Source organism: Cydia strobilella, chromosome Z, assembly GCF_947568885.1.
Source record: "Cydia strobilella chromosome Z, ilCydStro3.1, whole genome shotgun sequence".
Taxonomy (NCBI): domain Eukaryota; kingdom Metazoa; phylum Arthropoda; class Insecta; order Lepidoptera; family Tortricidae; genus Cydia; species Cydia strobilella.
The window spans coordinates 21,589,177-21,616,758 of record NC_086068.1 but is presented as its reverse complement, the minus strand read 5'-3'; the positions used below and the strand labels follow the sequence as shown (position 1 = coordinate 21,616,758).

At 39.9% G+C, this 27,582-nt stretch overlaps 1 protein-coding gene across 1 annotated transcript; it reads left to right on the top strand.

Annotated features, from left to right (window-relative positions):
• Positions 1-7,125: 7,125 nt before the first annotated feature.
• Positions 7,126-27,043, top strand: LOC134754372 (galactosylgalactosylxylosylprotein 3-beta-glucuronosyltransferase S-like). The gene is made up of 4 exons (XM_063690674.1): positions 7,126-7,317; positions 17,329-17,586; positions 17,665-17,935; positions 25,721-27,043. The coding sequence occupies exons 1-4, from the start codon at positions 7,220-7,222 to the stop codon at positions 26,135-26,137; spliced, it is 1,044 nt and encodes a 347-aa protein (XP_063546744.1). The 5' UTR covers positions 7,126-7,219; the 3' UTR covers positions 26,138-27,043.
• Positions 27,044-27,582: the final 539 nt, after the last annotated feature.

Here is a 27,582-nt window from a genome sequence, read left to right as displayed (position 1 = left end):
TGATGACCATTTTGAAATCCAAGATGGTGGACATGCACTATGTCATAAAAGTCGTCATGGATGTCGTTTTATGGGTTTTGGGGAGTGTCGATTTCGAAAATGATGACTAGTGTATTGGCGTCTCGAGCGCTTACGTCATAGTGACGTCACTGACAGTTAGGTGTTAGTCAATGATAGACCGCGAGCAGAGCAGTCGTATCACGTGATGTTTGGGTTGACGAGCCGTTGGAAATACATTATATCGTATGATTTACTGTGGTAAATACAGAACATTACAATGACCATTTTGGAATCCAAGATGGCAAATTTACGACGGCCCAGCCATACGGTCAAAATTAGGCTTGCTCGACAAAATGTCATAGAGGGACCCTGACAGTTTCTGACGCCGCCATTTTTATTTCAAAATGGCTGATTCTAAATGGCGCCCGATTTTCAAGTTTGTCCTAGCGCGCTAAATGTTGGCCACGGAAACTCGAGGTCCCATGGATTGCTATAAAAAATTTTTTGGAAAAAATCCAAGATGGAAAAAATTACCACTTATTTTGTATAGCAACTTCTTAACGGTGCGAGATGGGTGAACGGTGCTCGACCAAATGTCATAGAGGGCCCCGCGACAAATTGGTCTGATATTGCTTAATCCGTTTTTTACATACACATAGCTTCTTTTGATAGGTACTGTAAAGGTTTTGTAACCTTTACAGCCTTTTTTAGCAGTAACTGGTGACAGCCACGTTTTGAATTTAGAATCGTATCGCCCTGTCAAATGGAACGGGGGTGCGTGATCGCCTTTCCTGAAGAGGCAGTCATTCTGTATAGATGATTTGTCAATTAGCTAACCTGTGAGAAAAAAATAATACATTGAAGATCAATCCTCTATGTTTAAATATCTACCACATCTTCCCCAATAGGCGTATCCCCTTTACAGTACTGGCCGATTGTTGCACTGCCTGTAACCCATATAACGACATCCATGACGACTTTTATGACATAGTGCATGTCCGCCATCTTGGATTCCAAAAGGTCATCATTTTCGAAACTAGCACTCCCTAAAACCCATAAAATGACATCCATGACGACTTTTATGTCATAGTGCATGTCCGCCATCTTGGATTCCAAAATGGTCATCATTTTCGAAATCTGCACTCCCTTAAACCTATAAAACGACATCCATGACGAATTTTATGACATAGTGCATGTCCGCCATCTTGGATTCCAAAATGGTCATCATTTTCGAAATCTGCACTCCCATAAACCTATAAAACGACATCCATGACGAATTTTATGACATAGTGCATGTCCGCCATCTTGGATTCCAAAACGGTCATCATTTTCGAAACTAGCACTCCCTTAAACCTATTAAACGACATCCATGACATGATTTATGACATAATGCATGTCCGCCATCTTGGATTCCAAAATGGTCATCATTTTCGAAACTAGCACTCGTACTATACGAGTTTTCGCCCGGGAGGCGATAACTGACGAAATTTGCGTCTGGCTCGCGGCCTATAACTAAGAGGGCAAGTTAATAAAAGTTTGTAAAATCGATATTAATTTTATCTGAAGTCCGAGCATACCTCCTGACAAATTTCAATACTACACTTTATTGTATAAACATGAAATGACGGCATGGGAAGTATCATTATGTAAATTGTCCCATCATAGGAGGCATGTAGTTTTACAGCTCCTATAATGGGATTGGGCAAAATACTACTATTTTTTTACATCTCTGTAGTCAGAAAATAGTGTGTTGCATACCTTATCTCATGGTGAATGCAATTAACAAAACACATTCTAGTTTACACCAACTAATAATTAACTAAAATTAAATATATGAACTCACCTCTCTTAGCAAAGTTGTTAAGAATTCTTACTGGTTGTCACGTGACACGACAACTTTTGGGTTGGCGCCAATTTCTTAAATAATAACCGAATTTCATAAAAAGTCAAACTTAAGCAGCTCTATGACTCTTGTTTATGGTCAAATATTACCAGTGTTTATAAACTAGTTTAAGATACTTATTTTACAAGATTTGTAGTTTTATGACCCATTACCGGTTCCACGCCCATTACCGGGTCCACTACTATAGTACAATCTAAAACCGACCAATTTGGAATAGATGTGTCTTGTTTGGTTATGCCAAAGGTATCAGGACTTACACCAAGTTTAGAAATTGACACATCACACTTTGACATTCCTGCGTCTATTAAGTTAGCGGATCCCAGTTTTTATCGTCCGTCTGAAATACATGTGTTACTAGGAGGTGATGTGTTTTGGGACATTGTAGGATCCAAGAAAATTAAATTAGGCAAAAACAAACGAATTCTAAAAGAATCTTATCTAGGTTGGCTTGTGTCTGGTCCGACAGGTCAGGGTTCAAGCTCTTCTACTCGATGCCAATTTTCTCAAGAGGAGTTTCCACTTCGTGAGGCCCCGGAGGACGCCTTAAGCGAATGTTATTATGCTTCTAAAGGCGGTATATTTAACCACGAACATGATTATGCTTTCCTTCAAAGTATACGAAAGGTTAGAGCACCTGACCGAAATGGACCGTCCCGTTTTCGGGTATTTTATAATACATCATTACGTGATTCGCGAAATGTTAATGGACCTGTAGTCCATCCTAATGCAAGACATCACGTCTCATCAGAATTGAACTCACCAGATCGGGATTCAAGGGGAGTCAAACCTCAACAATATACTCGCCAGTACTCTGTGGTGGGAAGGACCCTGCCTCCTTGAGAAACCAGTTTGAGTGGCCTTTAGCCAAACACTTTGACGTTCAATTACCAGATGTTAAATCGTTTATTACTTACTACACATTTGTTATATTACTTTAAAGGAAGTAGTAGAGTATAGTTCGTTAAGTGGCCTAACAACGTATCTTTGTGTGTTTGCTTAATTTTATTATTAATAATTATTAGTATGTAGCTAAATATCTTTTGTGACAGTTAAAAAAACTTTATAGGTAATTTATAATGAATTGAACAGAATGTTACTACAAACGTGTAGGGTTTACTTGTAGTGAGCAACTTATCTTTCATTAGAATGTTACTACAAACGTGTAGGGTTTACTTGTAGTGAGCAACTTATCTTTCATTATTTTCCGGTATACGCCCCGAACTTCGGCGGAGTCTGGAAGGCAGCAGTGATGTCTGCTTAGCTAATATTAATTTAAATGTATTACTGCTAATATCCATTTAACCTTTAAGAAATTAGCCTAATCTGTTTTCATGGACAAAGGCAATCATGATTTCGCGTCCTCTGACAATTTGTCTGAGGATTATTGGAATCAACTCCACTCACGTCTAGGCACATCCTTATCGGGCGACCATTGATGTCACTGCCATCGTGCCATCTTATCTGTACATAATGTTAAGCAAATAAACGCATTTCATTTCATTTCATTTCATCGCCTGAAGTGAAGATGATGACGGTCAATAGATACCAGCTCGTAGAGCGACTTCAGCAACATTTTTGGACGCGGTTCACCGGATTATCTCGCTACTCTCCAGAAACGTTTCAAGTGGAAAACCAGTAAGGGATCCATCAAGATCGACGACCTAGTCCTAGTCATGGATGATCAGCTGCCACCAATGAAATGGCTACTAGGGCGCATCGTCAAACTTTATACTGGAAATGATGGAGTCTGCAGAGTAGTCTACCTACAAACAAAGAACGGCATTATAAAGCGAGCCGTATCCCTCCCATGAGCCTCTTGAAAGCCAGGCTTTCAAGGTGGGGCAGTATGTTAGCGATCCAACCTTTGTGGTCTAGCGCGGATGCTACTTATAAAACTATGATTTCAAATATATGACATTTTTTTTCGCTATAAAACAATAAGACAAATGTCAATACAATCAATGTGAAGATACAATAAATAATCTTCTAATTTATTATAATAACAAGTTTTCATTATTCTACAACAACAAAATCAAGAATATAGTTCACGCCTCATAGGCGCGTGAACACATAGATAATTCAGTTGCCGACGCGCTGTCACGCATAGCATCCATCGCAGGAACCATAGACTACAAGGCACTCGCAGAAGATCAGGATTCAGATTCTGAACTGCAGGACCTCCTAACTAATGGTTCCTCCCTACGACTGCAAAAAGTGAACACCGAAGGCGCAAGCATATACTGCGATCTCTCTCAAAGCGCACCAAGACCTTATGTGACACCACCGTTCCGCAAGCAGGTGTTTGACAGCATTCACAATTTAAGCCACCCAGGCGCCACAACATCGGCTAAACTAATCGCAGACAGATATGTGTGGCCTGGCGTTCGTCGCGATTGCAAGACCTGGGCACAGAGTTGCCCAGACTGCCAGCGCAGCAAAATACATCGCCACACTTCAGCTCCCCTTAGTCTTAGTCCCATACAAACTCCTTCCGATCGCTTTTCCCACGTGCATATGGACCTCATTGGCCCCCTTCCCGTCCCTTCAGGCAACAGGTACTGCCTCACCGTCATCGACCGGTTCACAAGATGGCCTGAGGTGTACCCACTACCAGATATGACGGCAGAGACAAAAGTGTGCAAAAGCCTTTGTCTTCGGCTGGGTGGCACGTTTTGGCTGCCCAAACAAAATAACGACCGATCGCGGAAGACAGTTCGAGTCGCAACTATTCAAAAGCATCGCAGGTTTCCTCGGCTCCAACCATTGCCCCACGACATCATACCATCCTGAGTGCAACGGTGTGATCGAACGTCTGCACAGACAGCTAAAAACCGCAATCATGTGCCATAATAACCCACAATGGTCAGAGATCTTACCACTCGTACTCTTGGGATTAAGGAGTGCCTGGAAGGACGACTACTACTGGTCCATATAAGGTCCTGGAAAGATGCCAGAAAACATACAAAATAGATATACAGGGTAAAGAGTCAACAGTTACTATAGACAGATTAAAACCAGCTTACCTGCTTCGCAATTCCTGCAATCAGCCACAACCAGGGCCAGATAGAGTCCCTGAAAATCGGACCAGAAGTGGCCGAGTAGTTCGATTTCCAGCTCACCTAGATCACTATCGCCCGTGAAACGGTCTCGGCGGGGGAGTATTTGTGGCCTACTCCACATCGGTACTAAAAGTACATTAATAAATTAGATTCCCGAAACCTTCTTCGTGGGGACCCACGAATGCTTATAACATGGCTGCGCGCGAGCCGTCAGCCGTTGCTAGGCAACGATCGTCGCTCGCGCAGGTGCCGCGGGCCCGCGCCGCGCCCCTTCACTTCAGTGTTACCTACGTCACGGGAACAACCGCACGCGCATCAGTAGCTTAAACCCTATCCGCGTACCGACTGTGATATCTGATTATAAATATCTAAAGACTCATTGACTATTAATCATATATGGTGCAAGAACCTAATAAGTGTTTTGGTGAACTGTGTGTGCTTGTGTTAACTGCTTGTTTAAACGCTAACCTTAACAAACCTTAAACTGTAATTTTAGACATTACATACTGTTTACTAAGTGCGTGCATTATCATTTACGATCCACGTAGGTCTAACACCCACACACGCACCAGGCAATGGTCTGACGAACCCAAGGGTGCGAGACGGTATACCTGGTGGCGTTCTGGATGCGAGGTCAGCAGTAGGTCCAAGAGAGCAGGGGTATGACGTATGACCTTCAATGCCCGGAATTCTAGTGGGACCATCGACTAGTTGTGAGAGATCATACGCTGCAGCAAAACTGTGAACAGCTCTCCCGGCGTAGTCAGTGCGCACTGATCCTAACCTAACCACTCGCTGTGGTGCGTGTTGAAGTCACCGAGGATTACTAACTCCGCCGAGGGCGCCGAGGGAAGCCGCTCGAGAACTTCGCTGAGTCCCACTTGGATACGCTCCAGCAGACGATTGGTTTCCGAGTCTCCGCTGTGAGATCTGTAAAAGCACACATAAATACGGACGTGGCCACCGTAATCTACGCGCGCCCAAAAAAGACTGCCCAAACGACGACAGCAGATATCGTCCCAGACAAATATGCACACCCCAGCCCGTGACACGAACTTGTGTTCGAGGCTGTATCCAGGGTACATAAGGTAAGAGATGTCGGCCGGGGTAGATATCTGTGTCTCCGTCAAGAAAAGCAAGGCTGGCTTGTCTGTCTCAAGGTGGTGGTGGACGGAATTGAGGTTGGAGTGGAGTCCTCTGACGTTACAAAAATCCGCAGTGAGTGTGGAAAACGAAGCCGCTGTATTACGGTTTTTCTTGTTTCGTCTTTTTTTCATATTTGGAATGAGCGGGTAATAAAGGGAAAAAAGAGGATCAACCAAAATACCCACAGTCACAAGGTCACAGGTAAGGCCTATCCTCACCTAGGCGCAACAGGCAGAGTGATTCCCTGGCACGGGGGACGGAAGGGCCCCCGGTCCGACCCGTGGTCAAGCGCTAGTGGGCCTAAAATAACCCGACCAAATTACGTAGGTTGTTTTTGGCTCAGGTTTTTGGTATGTTGTCAGGAATGTTAAAACGTGTTTTTAATTTTTACGCATTGCATATATTCTGATACTGTCCCTCACGGTCGCACGGGCGCACAAAAAGTCTCCTGTACACCATGGCCCAGTGCAGACCCGTCCAAGGGACGCATTTATGCGTTAGAGTAAGCAAGTGATATATATTACTATCTCATTCCACCGCATAGCTGCGTCCCTCAGACTGGCCTACGCTGGGCCATGGTGTACAGGAGCCATAATATACTAGGTGTATGGTGGCGCCGCTTATTGACTGTTTTTTGATGGACACTTTTCACATATAAAGATTTTCCTCCTTTTACACTCCATACCTGTATGGAAGGTAGAGGTGCTTTAGTCATTATTCTGAGGGTAGAGGTATGGTTTGTCAAAGGACTGTCTCATTTTAAACATAGACAGAGAGAATCATACTATCTTTGTCTTACACTAGTACTAGCACCCAAAAGAAAAGGATGAGTATAGTTTTTTTGTTCTTATTTACTGACAATTTGGTTTGACCAACTATACTTACTCTATACTCCTACCTTTTACTCTATACTCCATGGTTACCTTTTTTTTGCCATGGTTACGCACCTGCAGGACTGACAGGCATGTTGACTGTATATTAGTATATAATATGTTTTTTGTAGACATGTGGTGTCAGTAGTCTGTTTATAATTATCTTCTTGTGATGATTACAATAGCTTTATTATGTCGTCTGGATAAAAATTCCAGTCTTAGTCTTGAAAGCTTTTATAATGAGATCTGTAAAATTTCTCAAGAGATTCTTCGTTATGGCTTTAACTTTAACTGCAGTTTTTCTTTTTTTCTTCTGGAACAATATGGGAATTCAAAGGTAAGTAGTTGTATACACGTTGTATAGTATTTGTGGTAAATACAATTTTACAATACAATATTAATTAATAGTTATAAGTAATTCTATAAATATTTTTATGAAAAATCAGGAAACAGAAACTCACCTTCCCATTCTCATATTTCTTCTCGGCTGTTAAATTATTATTTAATTGGCAGTGTCCAGTGATCATCAAGACATTCCTTAATAGAAATAGATATAATATGTAAATAAATAAATATAACATGACAGATATAATCACTATATACATAGGGACAAACAGACAGCGGAAAGTGACTTTGTTTTATACTATGTAGTGATTATATCTGTCATGTTATGCTATGCTTAAGATCTTTAAAACTACACAACGGATTTTGATATGGTTTTCACCATCAATAAAGTAATTCTTGAGGAAGGTTTTAGTGTATAATTTGTTAAGGTTTTATGTAACCCGTGCGAAGCCAGGGTGGGACGCTAGTATGTAAATAAATTGGATAGGTGGAATACCATCCTTACTAACAGCAATAGATTATTTTCATCTGTTGGTGAAAAACTTGTGACCCACAGATTATTTCACAAACATGTGAATCAGATTAAGTCTTGGAATCTTTATTTATTGTTTGGAAACCTCAGCTAACCAGTAACCACTAAACACTAGCTAAAGGTCCTCCCAAATCGGGTAGAGGAAAGGAGAGGTCATGCTGTAGCTACAGCATATGGTGGCGAGTTAAGGGGCTAAACCCTATATCCTGTCTCTTTCCAATCATCATCATTAGGCCTTGTCCATCTTTACAGATGATTTAAGCAGCATCCATGAGTTGTGTTATCTAGCAACAGCGTCGCTCGTGGCTCTTTCCAATATGTATCACTAATTTGTGCATTTATTCATTAAAAAATTGCACAAATTGTATGTACAGCTTATAAGAAGAGCACTTTATCCATTGCTCACAACGAGCATCAGCCGAAAAGAGGCAGTCACAATAGGGATGTATAAACATTTAGAATTGTGATTATTTATTTCATCTATGTCATCATTCACGGAAAAATTGTCTTCTTCGGAACTAACTAGTCAGCTAAACTGTGTGTTTTTGTTGTTATTGGCTTATCTTATCTTATCTTATAATTTTGGGGGCCCTTACGGATACACTTCGACCCATAGGGATCTTTTGTGCAGTTACCCCCCAGGAAAGATCCGTCTGCTACTCAAGAGCTTTCCCCACCATCTCCATATGCCGGATGATGGACCTTATGGGTAGCATTTTGAATTCCTTTGGTTCCAGATAGCCTGTTCCAAAGTCCTCCATTTTTTGTCTGGCGAGGGCATGACATTCACACATAAGGTGTTCTATTAGTCTCTTCCTCTTTGCCACACATACAACAATCGGTGTTGTCAGCGTGCCCCATCTTGGCCAGGATTCCCTTGACCCCGTAATGGCCAGTAAACACCCCCGTTATTATTTGGAGTTGCCATTTGCTAAGTTTCCAAAGCTTTTTGCTCCAACCAGAGTCTACCCCTTGTATAAAGAGCTTTGAGTGCTTTAGACCCGTCAGACTGTCCCATTCTTCCTGGTGTTTGGGCTTAGTAAGGTCTTTGATAGCCGTTGTGATGGTTCCCTGTGAGAGCCCCACGATGGGTCCCGGATCTATAAGGTTGTTTGCAGAGTGGCAAGTTCATCTGCATTTTCATTGCCTATGAATCCCTCGTGCCCTGGGATCCATACCAGTTGCACTTTGTTTTGCCTTCCAAGCTTGTTCAGAGCTTGGATGCCATTGTATACCAGTCTAGAGTCCACTCTGGGCGCCTTAAGCGCTTTGAGTGCAACTTGACTGTCGCTGAGTATATAGATATTCTTCCCTTGGGTTTGCCTAACTATATTCTCATGTACACAGGCAATTATAGCGTATGTCTCGGCTTGGAAGACAGTGGCGTAATTGCCCATGCTTATGCTACTACTAAAGTCATTTGCATAAATGCCTGCCCCAGTACCAGAATCTGTCTTGGACCCGTCTGTGTACTATATGATGTCATTTTCATCAGATATTGGTGCTTCAAGACCATCGGTCCATTCAGCCCTTGTTGGAACTTTAACATTACAATTCTTACGGAACACAAACTTGGGTTGCATCTTATCGCAGCCCATATTCGTAATCCTTTTCATGAAATTGTCACATTCCATGTTTGTGTGTTTAGCCTTATCGCTCCAGAGGCCTGTTAAAGCCAGCCTGTGTAACGATTTCCGCGCCTCAGATTGTATCACCAGGTGTAGCGGCGGGTGGTCTAGTAGTACCTCCATCGCCGCTGTTGGCGTCGTTCTAAACGCGCCAGTAATAGCCATGAATAGAATAGAATATATTTTATTTGTAGTAATTGTACATTGCATGCACGCCGTTCTTTGTATTTCCGTCAGGGCATCCCTGCATGTGCTCTTTAGTGTCCTCGGCCACCATGCCAGGCATCCGTACAGAATGATCGGTCTTACCATCATGGACATCATGGTATAGATCCATCTCAGTACCTTTGGGTTTAATCAAAGATAGATATAACTCCGTAATAGATGGATACAGTCTAAGGAAAAAATGTGCCTCGAAAATCAAGAAAATTTGATTCTCGTTCAGAGGGCGCTACTAGTTTTGGCCTACAGTCGTATAGATGGCGTTGACGGGTTTCATTTGTTATTTAACAATTTTAACGCATATCAGTGAAAGAACATGGGTCAAAATCATAAAAATAATTAATGCAAAAAAAAAACATTTATCTATATTTAAATACATTCTATCGTATTTTTATAAATCTTCATTTTTAGTTGTAAAGTGTGTCGACAGATGGCAGTGAATTTACTGGGGTTACAAAATTTACTATGACAGTACCGCTCTAGTATAAGTTACTCTATGGTTTAATCAAACCCCACGTTTTGCCATATGCCGTTCTACACATTCCAAACACCCTCAGTGCCTTGGTTATGGTAGTTTCGACATGCTTTTTCCAGTTCAGTTCTTTATCTAGTGTTAAACCTAGATATTTCACTTCATCGGACATTTCCAGTACCCTTCCATAAAGCTTCAGCTGCTTCATGTCGTTAAGGGTCTTTTTCCTGATAAACGGTACTACTACTGTTTTGCCAGGATTGATGGTGAGTTGATGATGGCTGCACCACCTCTCCACTTGCTTCAGTCACAGAATAAGTAATAGTATTATCATACAGAACGGCCACGCACCGTGACGCACCGCCCCGCCCCGACTCGAATTACCTCGCCCTGCGACACCAGATTGCTGGCTTTTCGCCGGCCGCTCAGTTCGGTTAGCGACGCGGGCGCGTACACGCGATGACGGAACGTTCAAAATGCCGATGTATGGGTGCCTATCAAATTGGAGAAATAAAGATTTTTTTAAATATGTACTTAATAATACTTATACCTACGTGTAGTGTACCTAACATGTAGGTACCTATATAATACTGATAATAAATCAAATAACGCGTTTTCTACACTCACATTCATTTAAACTACAGTTTGTCGAAAACCCAAATATACGTGTAAAAGGTGTGATAATATTTAGATAGGTACCTAGTACCTACCTACCGATTGCAACAACCTGTTCGTTGAACTTACGAATGTTAGCCAACATTCAACTACGTATAGGTAGGTACATAGATATTATTCCTTCGTAATATTTTGTTTTTTGTTTGATGTTGTTACTTCTTAGAAAAAGATAAATTATGAAATGTTACACTTTTAGTTTTCAATTAAGAGCAAATACAACATGTACTTTTCTTTCACATTTTGTGCAAATCATCCGAGGAACTCAAACCATGATTGGAAATATGAACGCCGCGCTGTATTCTCATAATATGACGGGCATAAATGGGAAGAATAGAACCGCGTAATGTAAATTTTGCGAACTTAAAAATGGTTTCTTTAATTAAGGAATAAAAATATGTATTTTCCTTAGTTAGATATTTACATTACGAGTATTACGACAACGCTCCGTGAACTCAAAAACATCTAAGTGGCAGCCCTAAGCAGGTTACGCACACAAAGACGCGTGTACAAACGTGCCGTTCACACATATAAACGCAAGCGAGTTTTGATGTATGTTTTGGCGTTTTGGCGTGTCCGCCCTGTGCTTCAGTGCTGTATTCATGATTTCCGATACCGTTCCCGGGAATTTCCCGTTTACAAGAATCACTAAATCATCTGCATACCCTACCGTGTATATTGGGCCTTTGTTTAGTTCTTCCAGCAGTGAGTTCACTACCAGGCTCCAGAGAGTCGGTGAAAGAACCCCTGTGGGCAACCCTTCGTGGCCGTGGCTAATATTTTATCTCCCATGAGAGTGGACTTTATTAGTCGGTTATTTAGCATAGTACCAGTCCATCTACAGATTGTCGGTTCTATGCCATGTTTAGATGAAATACAGAAATACAGAAATACAGACTTTATTGGTAAATATAAACAGTACACTTTACACGTCATAAACACTATTGAGTACTTAATTATAACCTTATCATTAGATATAAGTAACAAACAAGTAACATTCTAACATTATTAGTAGGTAGGTAGGTAATAGAACCTGTTTTCGAACGGTGCTGGGTCAATTACTCACCGGCGCACTCGTAAAGTCAGCAATACGATAGTATGCCTGATCTATAAGAAATGATTTAAGTTTCTTTTTGAATATCGCATCGCTAGTCGAGTCTTTAATGACATTAGGTACGGAGTTGTAGGCAATCGGTCCCATGACGTCGAGCGATTGTCGAGACTTAGCGAGTCGATGCTTTGGGAATTGCAACCGTGGTCGTCTTCGCGTCGAGGTGTCACAAATTTTAGCGCTATATTTATAATTATGTATATTTGACCTTACATACATGCACACAGTCAATATGTATATAGACGGTAACGTTAAGATTTTATGTTTTTTAAACAAGGACTGAGCAGGATGGTCAAATGGTTTTCCGTCAATTATACGCAGGGCTCGTTTCTGCATTTTAAACACTGTCGCGGTCCGCCGCTGTGCACCAGAGATCTACACCTTGCATAAGAATCGAATGGAAATATCCATAGTAAGCAGCTTTGATATTCTCTATAGATAAACTGGGTGCTATCCTGGACAGTGCGAAACACGCTGCGGCCAATTTGTCACAAGTCGTCTGTATGTGTGGGGCCCACTTTAGGCCGGCATCAATATGGAAGCCTAGGTACTTAGCCGTTTCGACTTGTGGAATTGGGGTGTTATTTAATATAATATCTAGATTGGGCTTATTTGACTTTTTTAACTGGAAGTGGACAATATTTGTTTTTTCTAGGTTTAGAAGCATGCCATTGGCGGAAAACCATTCGACCAGTTGATTAATGACGTGACAGATCTTTGATTTTAGGCTATCGTAATCATCTGCATGGACAATAACACAGGTGTCGTCGGCAAACATAACATATTCTTGGCCCTGGCAAGCTGTCGTGATGTCATTAACCAAGACCAAGAATAGGCTATTTCCACACACAGACCCCTGAGGCACGGCGCAGTCACCTATAGATTCCATGTCAGACTTAGAGTTAAGTACGTACGTACATTGTTTCCGCTCATCTAAAAATGATGTTATTGTATCAAGGAAGGTACCGGTGACTCCGTAGTGAGAAAGCTTATTGAGGAGGAGCGAGTGATCTATCATCTCAAAGGCGCGCGATAAGTCACAGAAAATGGCAGCAACCTGCCGCGAGCCCTCGAGGTGTGCCAGCACCCGCCCTACGACATCGCGAGCGGCATCTGTTGTCGACCGGCCCGGCTGATAGGCATACTGCTGACTGTTTAGTAATCTATTGCGAGTAAAATGTTCCATAAGTCTATTACTCAGTAGCCTTTCAAGAACCTTCGAAATAACAGGTACCAGTGAGATGGGCCTGTAAGACTTGGGTAAATGAAGTTCACCCTTGCCCTTATAAATTGGCATAACCTTTATTAATTTTAGAATTTCGGGGTATACACCGACACTAACGCATTCGTTGAATAGTGATAGGAGTAGGGATATGACACAAGGAGGCAAACAATCCAAAATATGCGTCGACATGTCGTTTATATCCTTAGACGTCTTACGTTTTATTTGCTTGCATACTGCGATCATTTCACTCAGGGTAAACGGAGTAAAGACAAGAGGTGAGGGAGTATTGTCTAAGAAACTATGTAGGTATTTTAAGGCAGTAGGAGTGCACGGTCTCGTATTGTTTACATTTGCGTCGACATAGTACCTGTTTAACAAGGCGGCAGAGGCGCTGGCCCGGGCATCCTGACAGTCGCCCGCGGCCCTGCTAACGAGTACGTCGATCGCTCTGTTCTTGTTTTTTATACCTCTGCACGTTTCATTCGATATTATGCGCCATATACTACGCGACATATCGTGACTGCTGTTTGATATTTGGCTGTTTATGTGATTTTTACGCATTTTTTTTAAAAGGGACCAGTAGGAAAGTTCTAACGTATGAAGCCTCGAGCGCGCCACAGAGTCATTTGGGTCTTTACTTAGTTTTACTTTAAGTTTTTTAATAATGTTTCTCTGTTTTTTCACGGTGTCATTGACCCAGACATCGTTGGAGTTTTTAACCGGATGATACCTTACAGGGAAATGTACATCGAAGTAATGCTTTAAAACATTAATAACAGATTTAATTTTCTCATTTGGGCAGTTGCTTTTACATAATATGTCATCCCAATTTTGGAAATTTAGACTACGAGTGAAGTCCTGCTTATTAGAAAGTGAAAACTTTCGTTTTAAAATATGGCACTTAGATTGTAATCGGTGATTTATATTAATACCAATAATCAGTGATAAATGATCGGATAAATGCATTTCATTACAGTTAATTTTATTTATATTGGACTTAATTATGTTCGAGTATGCGTGGTCAATACATTTTCGAGAGGTATTCGTTATCCTCGTCGGTTTGTTTACAAGGTTTCTAAATCCATAAGATTTAATTTTGTCAAGCAACTGATTAGTAATATTACAATTAATCAATATGTCAATATTAATGTCACCTAATATAATTACATTATTATTTTGAATAGCAATAAAATCGAATAATTGATTCAGCTTATTTAAATATAATGTGATGTCACCATTTGGCGGTCTATATATACATACAATAATTAGGTCAAGGCCGAAACACTCAACTGCACACGCTTCGAACTGCATCTCGACGGAGAGGTCGGTGACTTCCTTGCGTTCCACGGTCAGAATGTCAGCGCCAGCGAATATGCAGACTCCTCCACCCATCCGCGAGGGTCGGCAGTAGTGAGCTCGAAGTTGGTAGTTCAATATATTTACTGAGCGTATTTGATTTGGCTCGAGCCAGTGTTCCGATAGACACAAAATATCTATTTCATCTAAAAGTTGAAGTTCGCTCTCTAATCTGCATGTTTTGTTGGCTAACCGATTCATATTTAAATGGAGTACATTTACCAATCTTTTTTATCTATTGTTTTGATCGTGGGTTGCGTCTTCGGCGGCGGCGGGAGACTGGGTCTCCCTGGGGTGGAGAAAGGGCCGCCACTCGGAGATGCTGCTGTTTGTAGGCCAGGCCGACGTTGTGAGGAAACTATCGTATACCGCTATAGGAATACCTATTTTAAATGAATTATATGTCTCTCGCTTAGATTTTATTCTTTCTACAGTATAGGGTGAACCATGGTGAATGCTGTTTAAATGATTTTTTAGACTTTCTGGTGTTGTATCTTTTTTAAAATAACATCCATGTAGATATTTGTAAACCACAGCACCTTTTATTGACAAATCAGTTGCCGATCCCTTTATCAAGACGTTGGATTTTCGAATTTTTCGGCGGTTATTACGGTTTATGACAAGCTTGAAATCATCATTAACTGATTCGTCGGAACACGGCACTGCGTCCGTAATTACTGTCGAAGTATCTTTTAGATCGATGGTTTGTTTCGGCTGTTCATCTGGTTTTAATTTAACCGTGTCGTTATTTACGGTCGTCGTAATTTTCTTGGCGGCCATAGTTAGTTGAGGGTCTTGTTTCACTTGTTTCGCTCTTAACGGCTTTTTAGCCTGCTCGGCTATCCTCTGTCTCGTTTGCGCAGCTGTTGGTCGGCGCGGTCGCGGTGGTGCATGTGTGGATGCGGGAGCGGGACGGCTATTTGGTGTTGACACATTTTTTGGTGTTATTGGGACGGTTGGAGTGATAATTTCGCTTTTTTTACACCTCGTAAGACTACTGGTTTTTAAGTCGCTTAATTCACTGTTAATAGTGTCGATTTTTTGAAAAATATCACAAATTTTTTGTTCTATTGGCTTTAGTGCACTATTAATTATGTTTTTGATTGTCTCACAGTCGATTCGCGACATTTCACACGCGTTTTAAGAATAGGTTAACGTTAAGGTGTTGTTCGTACCGCCCGCACACCGCGACTGATTGCTGCAATGCTGATTGCCTGATACGTGGTGCGGTCAAATGCCGCCTCCACGTGTAGAAAAGTGGCTAGGCATAGTGCATAGTTCCTTGTTCTCTATCGCCTGCTCTGCTCTGGTTATCACCAGGTGTAGTGCCGTTTCAGTCGATTTACCCAGCTGGTACGCACATTGCAATTGGTGCAGTGGATGTCTCTTAAGAGGACCATCCCTTATATGTCTGTCTACCAGTTTCTCCAATGTTTTGAGGAAAAATGATGACAGATTTATCGGCCTGTACGATTTGGCTTCTGTGTAATCTGCTTTGCCTGGTTTAGGCAGGTATGTTACTTTTACCATCCTCCACCACACACGTGGCACGTGTCCGAAGGCTATGCACGCTCTGTACAGTCTACCTAAGTGTGGTATTAGTACATTGGCGCCCTCTTGTAGTAGTATGGGGTAGATTCCATCTGGCCCCGGGGCTTTGTATGGCTGAAATATTGATAGTGCCCATTGTATCTTATCGTGATCTACTACCTTTTTAGACGTGTCCCAGTTGTACCTGGTAGTGCTAGTGGGTTGATCCACTGCACTAGTTACTAAATCGTCCGTTACGCTCTGGTGTATTATCGAGCCTGGGAAGTGTGTGTTACACATGACTTTTAGGGTTTCTATGGCTTTGTTATTGGCTTGGTTTGTGGTTTATGTTTAGTTGAACTTTCATTTTTGTAAAAAAAAATATTGGCAGCATTTGTTTTTTTTTTTTAGCTTCAGATGTAGATTTATTATGAGATGCACATTGCATTTATAATATGGACCAATAGTCCATATTTGAAACCATATTACTGATCCATGTTACGAACTAGTATCACTTAATAGTTAAATTATTATTTCTTAAAAAAATCCTGGTAAAGCAACAGGCGATCACACACAACTACAAGAAATTAGTAGCGGATGTTAAAGTAACAGTAACCTTAGAAAACTCACTGAAAGATTCCATCAAATGTGCCTAAAAACTTAAAATCGCGATGATTAACATATGCGTTTATATAGCTTCACTACGATTTAGTGGCGGGTAGCAGCGGCTCAAGGGCATCAAACACGGGCAACAACACACACACTATTAGATAGCAACCAATAGCGACGATATCTAGTGACATATTATTTTTATTTATTTGTTTATTTATTCTATATTAAAATCTTACATTACATCAGACAGAAAAGTGCCGTGAAACCCTATCGGGTTTGTATCGACACTGCATTCGTGGATACATTTTACATTTAAACATTGTTGTGGTATACTTATATAAAGTTAAAAATGAGATTACTTAATTACAAGAAATAAGATTATCGGCGGGTAAAACAAAATAGCTCCCACTCAAGTACACAACACAACCGGCCGTGCCATGAATTCCTTATCGCTGGGCGACTTACGTGTCAATAAAGTCGTAAGCGGCTCAGGTTTTCCTTAGCGTATGACATTATTTTATTAGTGTGGTCCATTCCATATTATGTTCCTATGTATTTAGGAAACCTATTCCAACTGAAAATTTGTAATCCAATAAGGTAAGACACAGGGTTCACAGATGGTTATTAATTTTAATCTCTTTAGCTTGCAGATCTTTGCCCCACTACCGATACCAGTGAAGAACAAAGTGTGTCACGTTAACTTTGATGATGAAAGAATTCAACTTGTTAGTAACAAAACAGATTTGAAAATGATTTATTTCGTGACGCCGACGTACCCGCGGCCAGAGCAGGTGCCCGAGCTGACTCGGCTCGCTCACACGCTCATGCACGTGCCCCGCATCCACTGGATTGTGGCCGACGACCAGCCCCTGTGCTCCGAACAAGTCGCAAATATCCTTAGGTAAGTCAGTTATGGAGGGTGATGTTATTAATCCAGTGTATAGATTACCTAGTTCTTGAATCTTTCTATAACTTGCAGACGTTCTGGACTTCCATTCACACACATATCCAGCCCGAAGCCATATACATATAAAGTGGCCAACTTTCCACGTGGAGTAGCAAATCGTCGAGTGGCCCTCTCCTGGCTTCTGGCTAACGTAAATGAAGGCGTTCTCTACTTCGGCGACGACGATAACACGGTGGACCTGCAACTCTTTGATGAAATTAGAGATACTAAGAGAGTATCCATGTTTCCCGTGGGTCTTATTGGAGGATACGGCGTGTCTGCGCCCATTGTAAAAAATGGGAAGGTAAGTTTAACATAATAAATAGGTTTTGCATTTAAATATCAGTATTTGTGCCGATTACGCCGAAGTTCATAATCGTAGTTACAATTTGCTTACATGCAGGGAGAAAGTTTTCTCAGGTTAGCTTAACGCCACGTGGCCGTACGCACCTCGCGCACAAACTTACTTTTCACATCACCTATTCGAAAAGGGAACTTTTCTTCCCTGCTAGGAGGGATCAAAGTGGCACTTTTCTGTTCAAGGACATTTTGTTGCCAGTATGAAATATTGACACAAAGACATATGAAATTAGTATGCATATAATCGATTACAATTTCTTTATAATCGATTACGTGCATACAATTTTTCTAACTTAAATAATATTTTGTTGTAATTGTAAACAATAAATGTAATTAGCGTATTTTAAATTAATTAATAGCATATTTAAATTAAGTAAATTAATTAATTAGCGTAATAGTTACAAAGAAACGTAAAAAAACATTAGTTTAATAATTTAATTTTTATTTTGACATTTTAGGTCTCCTTAACGCAGCCATACTTGTCTACGCAATTTAAAAAGTTTATATTTAAAAAGTTTTGTACATAAATTTGTAAATACTTAGTTTAAATCAATAACTTTATAATAATAAATATAAGTGATGTCAGTCTTCATAGTGTTCTTCCGAAAATTTGGTTCAAAGGGGTAAGAGCTAATTTGTTACCAGAAAAATCTACAAAAATAATGTACTTGATTTTCATTGTATCATTTTAGGTGTTTGCTGCTGTCTTTGAAAAGATATTAGGTACATAATTATGAGCTGTAGGTACTTTTAATTTGTCAGTACAGTCACGTCTGAAAATATCGATACGGACAAAGTGCCACAAGTATGTACCTATACTAAGGTCGTGTATACATATTTTTGGCACTGTCCGTATCGATGTTTGCTTAAAATAATAATGTTTTGAAACCTAATTATATGTATGTAATTTCCTCATAGGTGATGTGAAAAGCAGTATGTGTCACATGGTAGCAAAATTATTTTCACCTTGGGCGTTAACACTTGAATCCCTCGCTACGCTCAGGATTCTATTATAGAATCCTTCGCTACGTTTAGGCTTCAATTGTACGCCCTCGCCGTAAATATGTAATTTTGCTCCCTTGTGACACAATCTACTATTTCACATCACCAATTTGAAAATAGTAGCTAGCCCCTGCTAGTTGGGATCAAAGTGGCACTTTTCTTCCCGCTAAGAGGGATCAAAATAACACTTTTCTGTTCTTGGACACTATCTTAAAATTTTATGCACATTATTTTATTTATTTATGTAAGAAACAAACAGTCGTTAACAAACAAGATTACAAATATTTCTTAAATTAAGACCTGGAGTTTCATTATATATAAATTGCAGTCCAACAATAACATAATGTAGGTAGGTAGTAGGTAGTAATAGTTTGAAGGTATAGGTAAAACTTCATAATATAAGTAGGTACCTATTGTATTAAATACTAACACTAGATTAAGATTCTGCTTGTAGTACTAACACTCTATGGATGCATTTGTCCGAAATAAATAATTTTATTATTATTATTATTATTATTTGTATCTCCTTCTGGATTTCACGGGCATATAAATCCCGGTCTTTTGATAGGCTTGCGTGGGGATATAGATCCAACACGTAGAGGCCCCTTGGAGAGCTTTAATGTCATGTAGAATGCCTGCTGGAACCCGTTCACAGGTGCAACAATAGACACCCATGAACCGGTCGCAGCAGGCATTGGGACTATTGTAGAAAAAGTGAACAGTATACCGGTTTATGGATTGAAGTTTGGCTGGTCAAAAGATTGGGCTATTGCTGAGAGGTCCGGACACCTGCCATAACAATGTCTGTACACGTTATCGAGGCAGGCGGTGACTCGCCGCCGACTAGATGGGCCCCTGAAACTGCCGTCGTAAAGACGACCAGGAGCAACACCGGTGTGAGCGGCTCAGGGGTGTCGAGAGGTGTGCGCCGCTTTCTACCCAGTGGCTGTTACCAGCCACTGTGCCAACTCGCGTCTTATGCATCTTTCACTTCCACCCCTGGAGCATATAGCTCTTACGACTCCCCTCTGGACGGCCAATGATGGCAAGCCAGAGCTGAGAGTCCTGCGGGTCCCCTTGGGGTCCACTCCGACCGACGAAGACACGCCGGAGACGGAGACCCTGACCGACTCTCTGGAGCACTCGGGTCCGTGGGGTCGTCACTCCCCAACAGCTCGCCACAAGCTGCCCTGCGGGCTTATTATTATTATTATTATAAAACTCACGAGAACCGGCGCAAGATTTGTACTGAACTGGACAAATTATATATAAATCAGGTTTTTGGCAAGCGTGTACCAAAAATACACGCTTTTTTCGCTGACTGTACTTTTCTTTCCACAGGCAACTAATACTTATCGAGACAATTTTAAAAACCCCAAACACAATTAGGTTGCGTTGTTTTATTACAGAGTTCCTATTACCAATTTCTAGTAGTAGTAGGTTTGTTACGAGTATAACCCTGAAATCTGATCGTGTTCAAAGTCCATTACGTGATTACCTCATAGGTGATCTGAAAAGCAGTATGTGTCACATGGTAGCAAAATTATTTTCATCTTGGGCGTAGCACACTTGAATCCCTCACTACGCTCAGTATTCTACTTTAGAATCCTTCGCTTCGTTTAGGATTCAATGTACGCCCTCGCCGTTAATATGCAATTTTGCTCCCTTGTGACACAATCTACTATTTCATCACACTTGCTCGAAAAGATCTTATTTCATGCAGGTGTACTAAAGGACAAAGGCCTATATTGTATCCGCGGGAGTTATGAATTGTGAAAAAATACTATAACTGCCTAGAGCGCTATAGCCTTTTTTCTAATATGTCACTAATAAATACGAACCAAGTTAGTAAAAGTAAGTGCAGCGAGTATGCACTTTTGTCTCAGGCGATGCCGCTTGGCACGATTGTTCCTTAGGTCAAACAAAGCTGATTTGGCCCGGTAGCCACGAGACCGTACCGTCCCTACCCCTCAAAAAGAGGGGGGAAAGGGTCGGCTCCCCAGGTCCAATCTATGCTACCTATATTTGTTCCTGCTCTTAGCAACTAGAGCAAGTTATACAGGCTGGCTGGCTAAAAAATAAGTGCATTCCCATTGCCAGGGAGGTTTTGGGATTGAGCAACTTTTACTATGGGACCAACCACGAAATCGTGAAAAAAATTTTTATCCTCCCATAGAAAATGAACCAGCCAAAATGTATGAAACAGACAAATTTTTTTCGCCGGTTTCGGGGTTGGTCCCATAGTAAAAGTTGCTCAGTTTAATCCCAAAGCCTCCCTGGCAACGGGAATGCACTTAGTTTTAGCCACCCTATATATCATTTTCGTACGGCCCCTGATTAAATGAATTGCAAATGGTGTCTTCGAGAAAGTCATACTTATGATTCGGACTCTAAACTTTAGAGGTTCTTTTACAAAATAGATCTATTGATCATGATCACTAAGTTCTTTTTGTTTGAAAATATATAATTAGATATGTTAATAATAGATCGCGGGCCAGGAACAGATTTCCATGACCAATCGCCTCCCGGGCGAAAACTCGTATAATGGTTAACGGCTATGTATGATGAACCCTCGTGAACGTCAGCTGCCGCTCCGTTGGTGGGTTGAAGAATGGCAGCAAATAGTCTATAAAAAAAATTGTCATCGCCTCCCGCTTGATACTTTGTCAGATGATAGTTTAGATGCTTTTGTGAATACACAAAATCGTCAGCCGATTGTATCGCTGTGGAAAGACCGTTAGCTGGTCACATGAACATGTAAAAAAGAAAATTCTTTTCAGTCATCGGCGTCATCGCCTCCCGTTTGATACTTTGTCAGATGATAGTTTAGATGCTACTGTTAATAAAACAAATCGTCAGCAGGTTGTATCGTGGTGGAAACACCGTGTTACGCGTTTCGGTGGCTGCCATTACTCAACCCACCAACGGAGCGGCAGCTGACGTTCACGAGGCTTCATCATACATAGCCGTTAACTCTATACGAGTTTTCGCCCGGGAGGCGATGACTGACGAAATTTGCGCCTGGCTCGCGGTCCATAATTAGCATGTTCTAATTAAATACATTGAACATTTTTTGTTTTCAAAATTGTTTTAACGCATTCACTGCCAGGGGGCGTGGCCTAGGAACAAACTTCTATGACGGTGAACGCACATGTGCGTTGGGGCAGTGAATTTGTTAAACGCCACAGCTAATAGTAGTTTATGCAACTGATACATAATGAGAGGCCTCAAAACACAATTGTAGTTTCATAATAGAATCACACGAGTGTTTTAAGGCCTAATTATGTACAGTTGCGTACACTACTTTATCTACACACATATCATAAGTACTTTAATATGGGTTCAGAAGCCGTAGGGAAATGATCTGCATTGCTACTAGAGCTATAGTGGGTCAAGCAAATCTTGTCAGTAGCAATGTAAAGCAAACTAAAGTAGGGCAACACTCAAAGAGCAGTATTCATGCAGTATTGCGCTAAGAAAAGCAGCAATGTATATCGAACCAAAATCGCGGTTTATACTTTATTGAAACATTTTGAAATGGTTATTATTATGGAATAAAAACGATGATAATATTGTTAATCAATAGGTGATTAACAAGTTTGACAAGATCAAAAAATATTTAGAAACGGATTATGTTGGAAAAAAGAATGTGAAACAAATCATTGCTTCCGCTGGTACATATCCTACTGGATTTTAATATTTTAGCTTACTGGGCGGTTCCATCCCCTTAGATCATTTTGTAAAACTAATTTATTAAATAAAGAATTTTGTATTTGTATAAACCACTGAGCAGTCACTGGTAGGGTATCAGTGTAACTATTCCTCTCACGATTACAGGACTTATTAAATATCAAATATATGGACTGTTTACATTTTGATATGATTTTGTTTTAGAAAACATAGATAGGGAGCAAACAGAATATCAGCACTGCGATAGGGGGCTGTTTTTTACGCCAGTTCAGAAACTGAAGGAGCTCGAAGATAATAAATATGCCACTTGTTAATGTAAATAATTGTACTTTTCCTGAAGAATATCACATACCTGTGTAAATTTTTTACATGGTTGTATATTATACATATTAAAAATAAAAACAAACAATTATTATTTTGGTGTTTATTTATTTTAAAGGTAAACAAGATATACCTAACTTTAGCTTACACTATAATTCAGGTCATTCATCAAAAGAATATTATTAAGTTACCAATATTACAAGAATATTACAGATTCCCATTGCTCTCAATATTTTTGTTAAATTTCAAATAATAAGTTTATTTTTCGCCTTGGTTGCGTTGTACACGTACATAAACCGCCGTAGGTAAGTTGTCTAAAGAGAAAATACTAAACGCCTTATATTGGGCGAGTTTTAATCCTGCAACAAAATATGTAAGGATTAGATTGATGTTGCGAATGAACGGCGATATATTCAAGGTTCTTAATACTGCTTAAAAAGTTTACCTTTGTAAAAAGTCTAATCAGTCGCTGAAAATATAAAGGGGCCCACTGACTATCAGTCCACCTGACGATATCGGCCTGTCAGTTAGAACAAAAATTTGACAGTTCCGAACAACAGACAGGCCGATATCGTCCGGCGGACTGATAGTCAGTGGGCCCCTTTAGACATGTGGGCCTATGGACGGTTTTCAGAACTCCATTTGTGGTCTTATTGGATAGATTTAGGCATACTTTTTAATTTTATTTATGCCTTTTAACCCTAAAACAAAAAAACAGCACATAATCTTAAAAGTTCAGTTCTTCCCAAGTTCTTCCAGTAAATATCATAACCTCAAATTTTAGAAATGTTTACCATCAATGAGCACGATTATACATTGTAGGCACCTTAAGTTCATGCACATTTGCATAATCTTATTGGTATTTAATGGTGACAACAGAAATTCTCCTATAAAATAGAGACGATTCAGAATATAAACAAACAAGATGGCGATCCACATTCCACAGATAAGACAACAGATGACACGCAATTTTGGAATTATTCGAACACAGTGTTGCTAACCCGCAATTTTTCAAATTTGCCGCCTTTTTCTACTGACAAGATTTGCTTGACCCACTATAGCATATGTGAAATATCGATAGACTATATAGAAATTAAAATAATGCAATAAATTATAAATTTGAAAAAATATAGAATCAAACTACTCATATTTTCAACAAAAATAAAAATTACAAACAACTTTTCACAATTCTACTTTCGTAACAGCAAAAAACCAACAAACAAATGACAACAGTAATGGCGGCAATTCGATCCTCCGTCAAAACGAATGTTTTTTTAAATTATTATTATTATTATTTTAAATTTAATTATAGACAAACGAATGAAGTCCCTATTCTGATATCACTCGAGATCAAATGTCGGGCGGATTATATTAAAAAAACATACTGAATTGACGTTTCGTATCGATAACTGTTTTTTATATCTATGGGTACTAGAATAGAGACCCACTTGAGTTCCGACAGCTGTTCCAAATTTAAACTCATAACCTTACAAAAATCCATAATGTAATAACATTAAAGTACAGATTTTACCTACAGATCAGAAAGTTCTCATAGTAAAATTGGTTATAATAATGGTCATTTCCTACGATTTCTGAACGCATTTTAGAGTACTAACGATATGTGCGTAGATAATGCTACATTTCGATGCTAGTGCGGAAAGTATGTCATTACCTCACGAGTACCGAGATATCTTGGCACGAGCCGTAGGCGAGTGGCAAGACTCGGGACGAGTGAAGAATGACATATCCGCACGTGTATCGAAAGACGTTTTTTAATACAGTTACGAAAAAATAAGAAAGCAACAAGTAAGGAATGGAATTCGAAACTTTTATATGATTAATTCTGTGACACTGACATCATTGACATTGGCATTATGAAGAGGTGTTTTTCTAGCTTTTATTCGACTAGAATAGATTTTGTTATTATTATTGAACCCACTACAATAAATGTATTTTTTTCAAATGCATGTTCTATAAGACAGAAACAATTGTAAATATTAAAACATTGTACTATTATTACCTAAATATCGTTATTTACGATTATTTGTGTATCGTATATTTATACAAACAATATCGAATGTTGCCTTTGGAAACTTAAAACATTCTTGCAGTAAGAAAATACGCCTCTTCTTTGACAGGCGTTCCGTTCCATTCAGACAACTTATTAAGAACGGTTTTTCAACATTAAAAAATAAACGTGTTATAATACTTATAATGATGAAGAGGTAAGTAATAAAATATGAAATAGCATATTTTTCGTATTCTTACATTAACTGTAGGTTTTTATGTTGATTACGACGTTTAAAGGAAACTAATATTAACACTCATCAATAAGTAGTCATGAATTGGAACAAGTAAAAATTTAAAAAAATTGGAAAAGTAAAAAGCACTAGTTCGCGAAAACCAACTTTCCGCACGCTAAACAGCCACGAAAAGTAGCACTTTTTGAGCAACTGTATTAAAAAAATATTCAAATGTTTAAAATTTTATTATGATACTTTCCCGCTCACTTGAGAAGGTGAGTTTTGACAAACAAGCGATTCTTTAAAATTATATCCTACCGAGGGAACACCAGAAACAGTATGGGTTACCCACCAACTACTACTAGTGGTGATTCTGTAGGTACTAGGTACAAGGTTACCTGGCAATGGCAGTGAACGCTGATGATGATCGAGCTATTTGCCTTATATGTAATAAATGATTGTGTTGGTTACAGGTGATCGGGTTCTTCGACTCGTGGCCGGCCGCGCGGAGGTTTCCAGTCGACATGGCAGGGTTTGCCGTAAACATCGAATTTCTGAAGCCGTCCGCTACTATGCCATATATCGCAGGACATGAGGAAGACATGTTCCTTGTTAGTTTAGGAGTAAAGTTAGAGGACATAGAACCATTAGCTGAGAATTGCTCCAAGGTGCTCGTGTGGCACACCAAAACGTTAAAATACCCCAAACCTACTTTAAAAATAAATATTAACCAATATGATAAAGAACTCTCACCAAAGTACGAAAGTTTTGTGAACTTGCTCAAGGAAATTTCTAGACAGGGAATGGCCGTTTTAGATGCCAAAACTGGAACAAAAACATTAGTGATACGCGATAGGAACACGTATGAAACTTTAGTTGCCCTTAATTAATATACGTATGTATATACCTAGTAGTCTACCTTCGGTCGTTATTATGTAATTCGATCATCAGATAATGTAGGTAGCTTTTCAATATGGCATATTTTCAAGTTCCGTCTCGCGAGGTTGTTTGGGACAAAGAGTTATGTAGGTAAACCCTGACCAGAAATATATGGTCATGCGCCCATGCTGCACCCGTGATCCGATTTGAGTAATTCTTTTTTCGTTTGAGGTGTTTGTTTGTTTACCTCTTACCTCCGAGGTGTTTCCGTAATATTTTTGGGTCTGATCTGACGATGGAATCCATGAGGAATTGAGGGAACTCCTCAATTTTTATAGGCACGTGTATGGGGATATCGGTGTTTTCTAAAGTGACTCAAGCATTTCCTTCCGAAAACCACCAATTTGATGTAGTGCAACTACAAAGCCGTACCACGAGTTTCACACTACATATTCTTTATCTTTTTTTTGAACGAGTGTCTTATACCGTATAAAGTATAAAACACTCACCCCAACAAAATATCACTATTATACTTCAGGCTTATAATTAGTAGTAGTAGTAGTAGTAGTAATCACTATTGTACACAACACAGGTTTACAAAAATAAATTACAGTAATGGAAGTACAAAGGCGAACTTATCCCTATAAGGGATCTCTTCCAGCTCAGCTAACCTTCGAGTAGATGAGTGGAAAACTATAGCCAGGTCAGATAGACAAACTTACAGGATGTACAAATTAATATTTAAAAAAGAAATAACACTATACATTAAAATACATACTAGCATACATACATGCAATACTAAATATATATTATAATATATATAAATATCACAAGTGTAAGAAAATAAAAATAAAGGTTAGTACTTAACCAGATCACGCTGATTGGAAAGCCAAAGCTTCTTCAGATTAGCCTTGAGTGACGCTACAGACTGGGACTGTTATTAGAGTCTCGGTTCCATGAATCTAGTATTAGTCGTGGGGGGAACTGACAAAACAGGATAGTCTTATGTATCTTTCAGTAGGATTCGCAGAGAAAGCGCTATTATTGTTTGTCCTTGTCACAGTCTCACGTTTTTTTTATTCCCCACCGGTCATACGGTGGGCAACAAATAACCCGACCAATCATTTTGTCGCATTGCGTAGATATGTTCTGTCCCTCACGGACGCACGCGTATAGCTCATCTATAGAATCTACCATCTATGCTCGGTTCTAAATAGTCTCACGAGATGGAACCTAATGTTTTATTGAATTGAATCTATTGATCGAATTTAAACTATCGTGAGATATACTAACTTAGCTAACTTTGCGGTTTCACTCACATATTTTAGTCACTTGCGCGACATGTTTCGGAGAGCCTTGGTCTCCATTTTCAAGCACTAACAGTGCCTGAGTGAGTAGCGGTCACGACGGGCGGGCGTCACGTACTGCAGTGCGCCGCGTCGATGAGATATAACTG

Coding starts and splice junctions, on each gene's coding strand:
- LOC134754372 (XM_063690674.1), top strand. CDS start 7,220: ATGAGATCTGTAAAATTTCTCAAGAGATTCTTCGTTATGGCTTTAACT. Junction 7,318..17,328: donor AACAATATGGGAATTCAAAG/GTAAGTAGTTGT, acceptor TAATCTCTTTAG/CTTGCAGATCTTTGCCCCAC. Junction 17,936..25,720: donor CCATTGTAAAAAATGGGAAG/GTAAGTTTAACA, acceptor TGTTGGTTACAG/GTGATCGGGTTCTTCGACTC.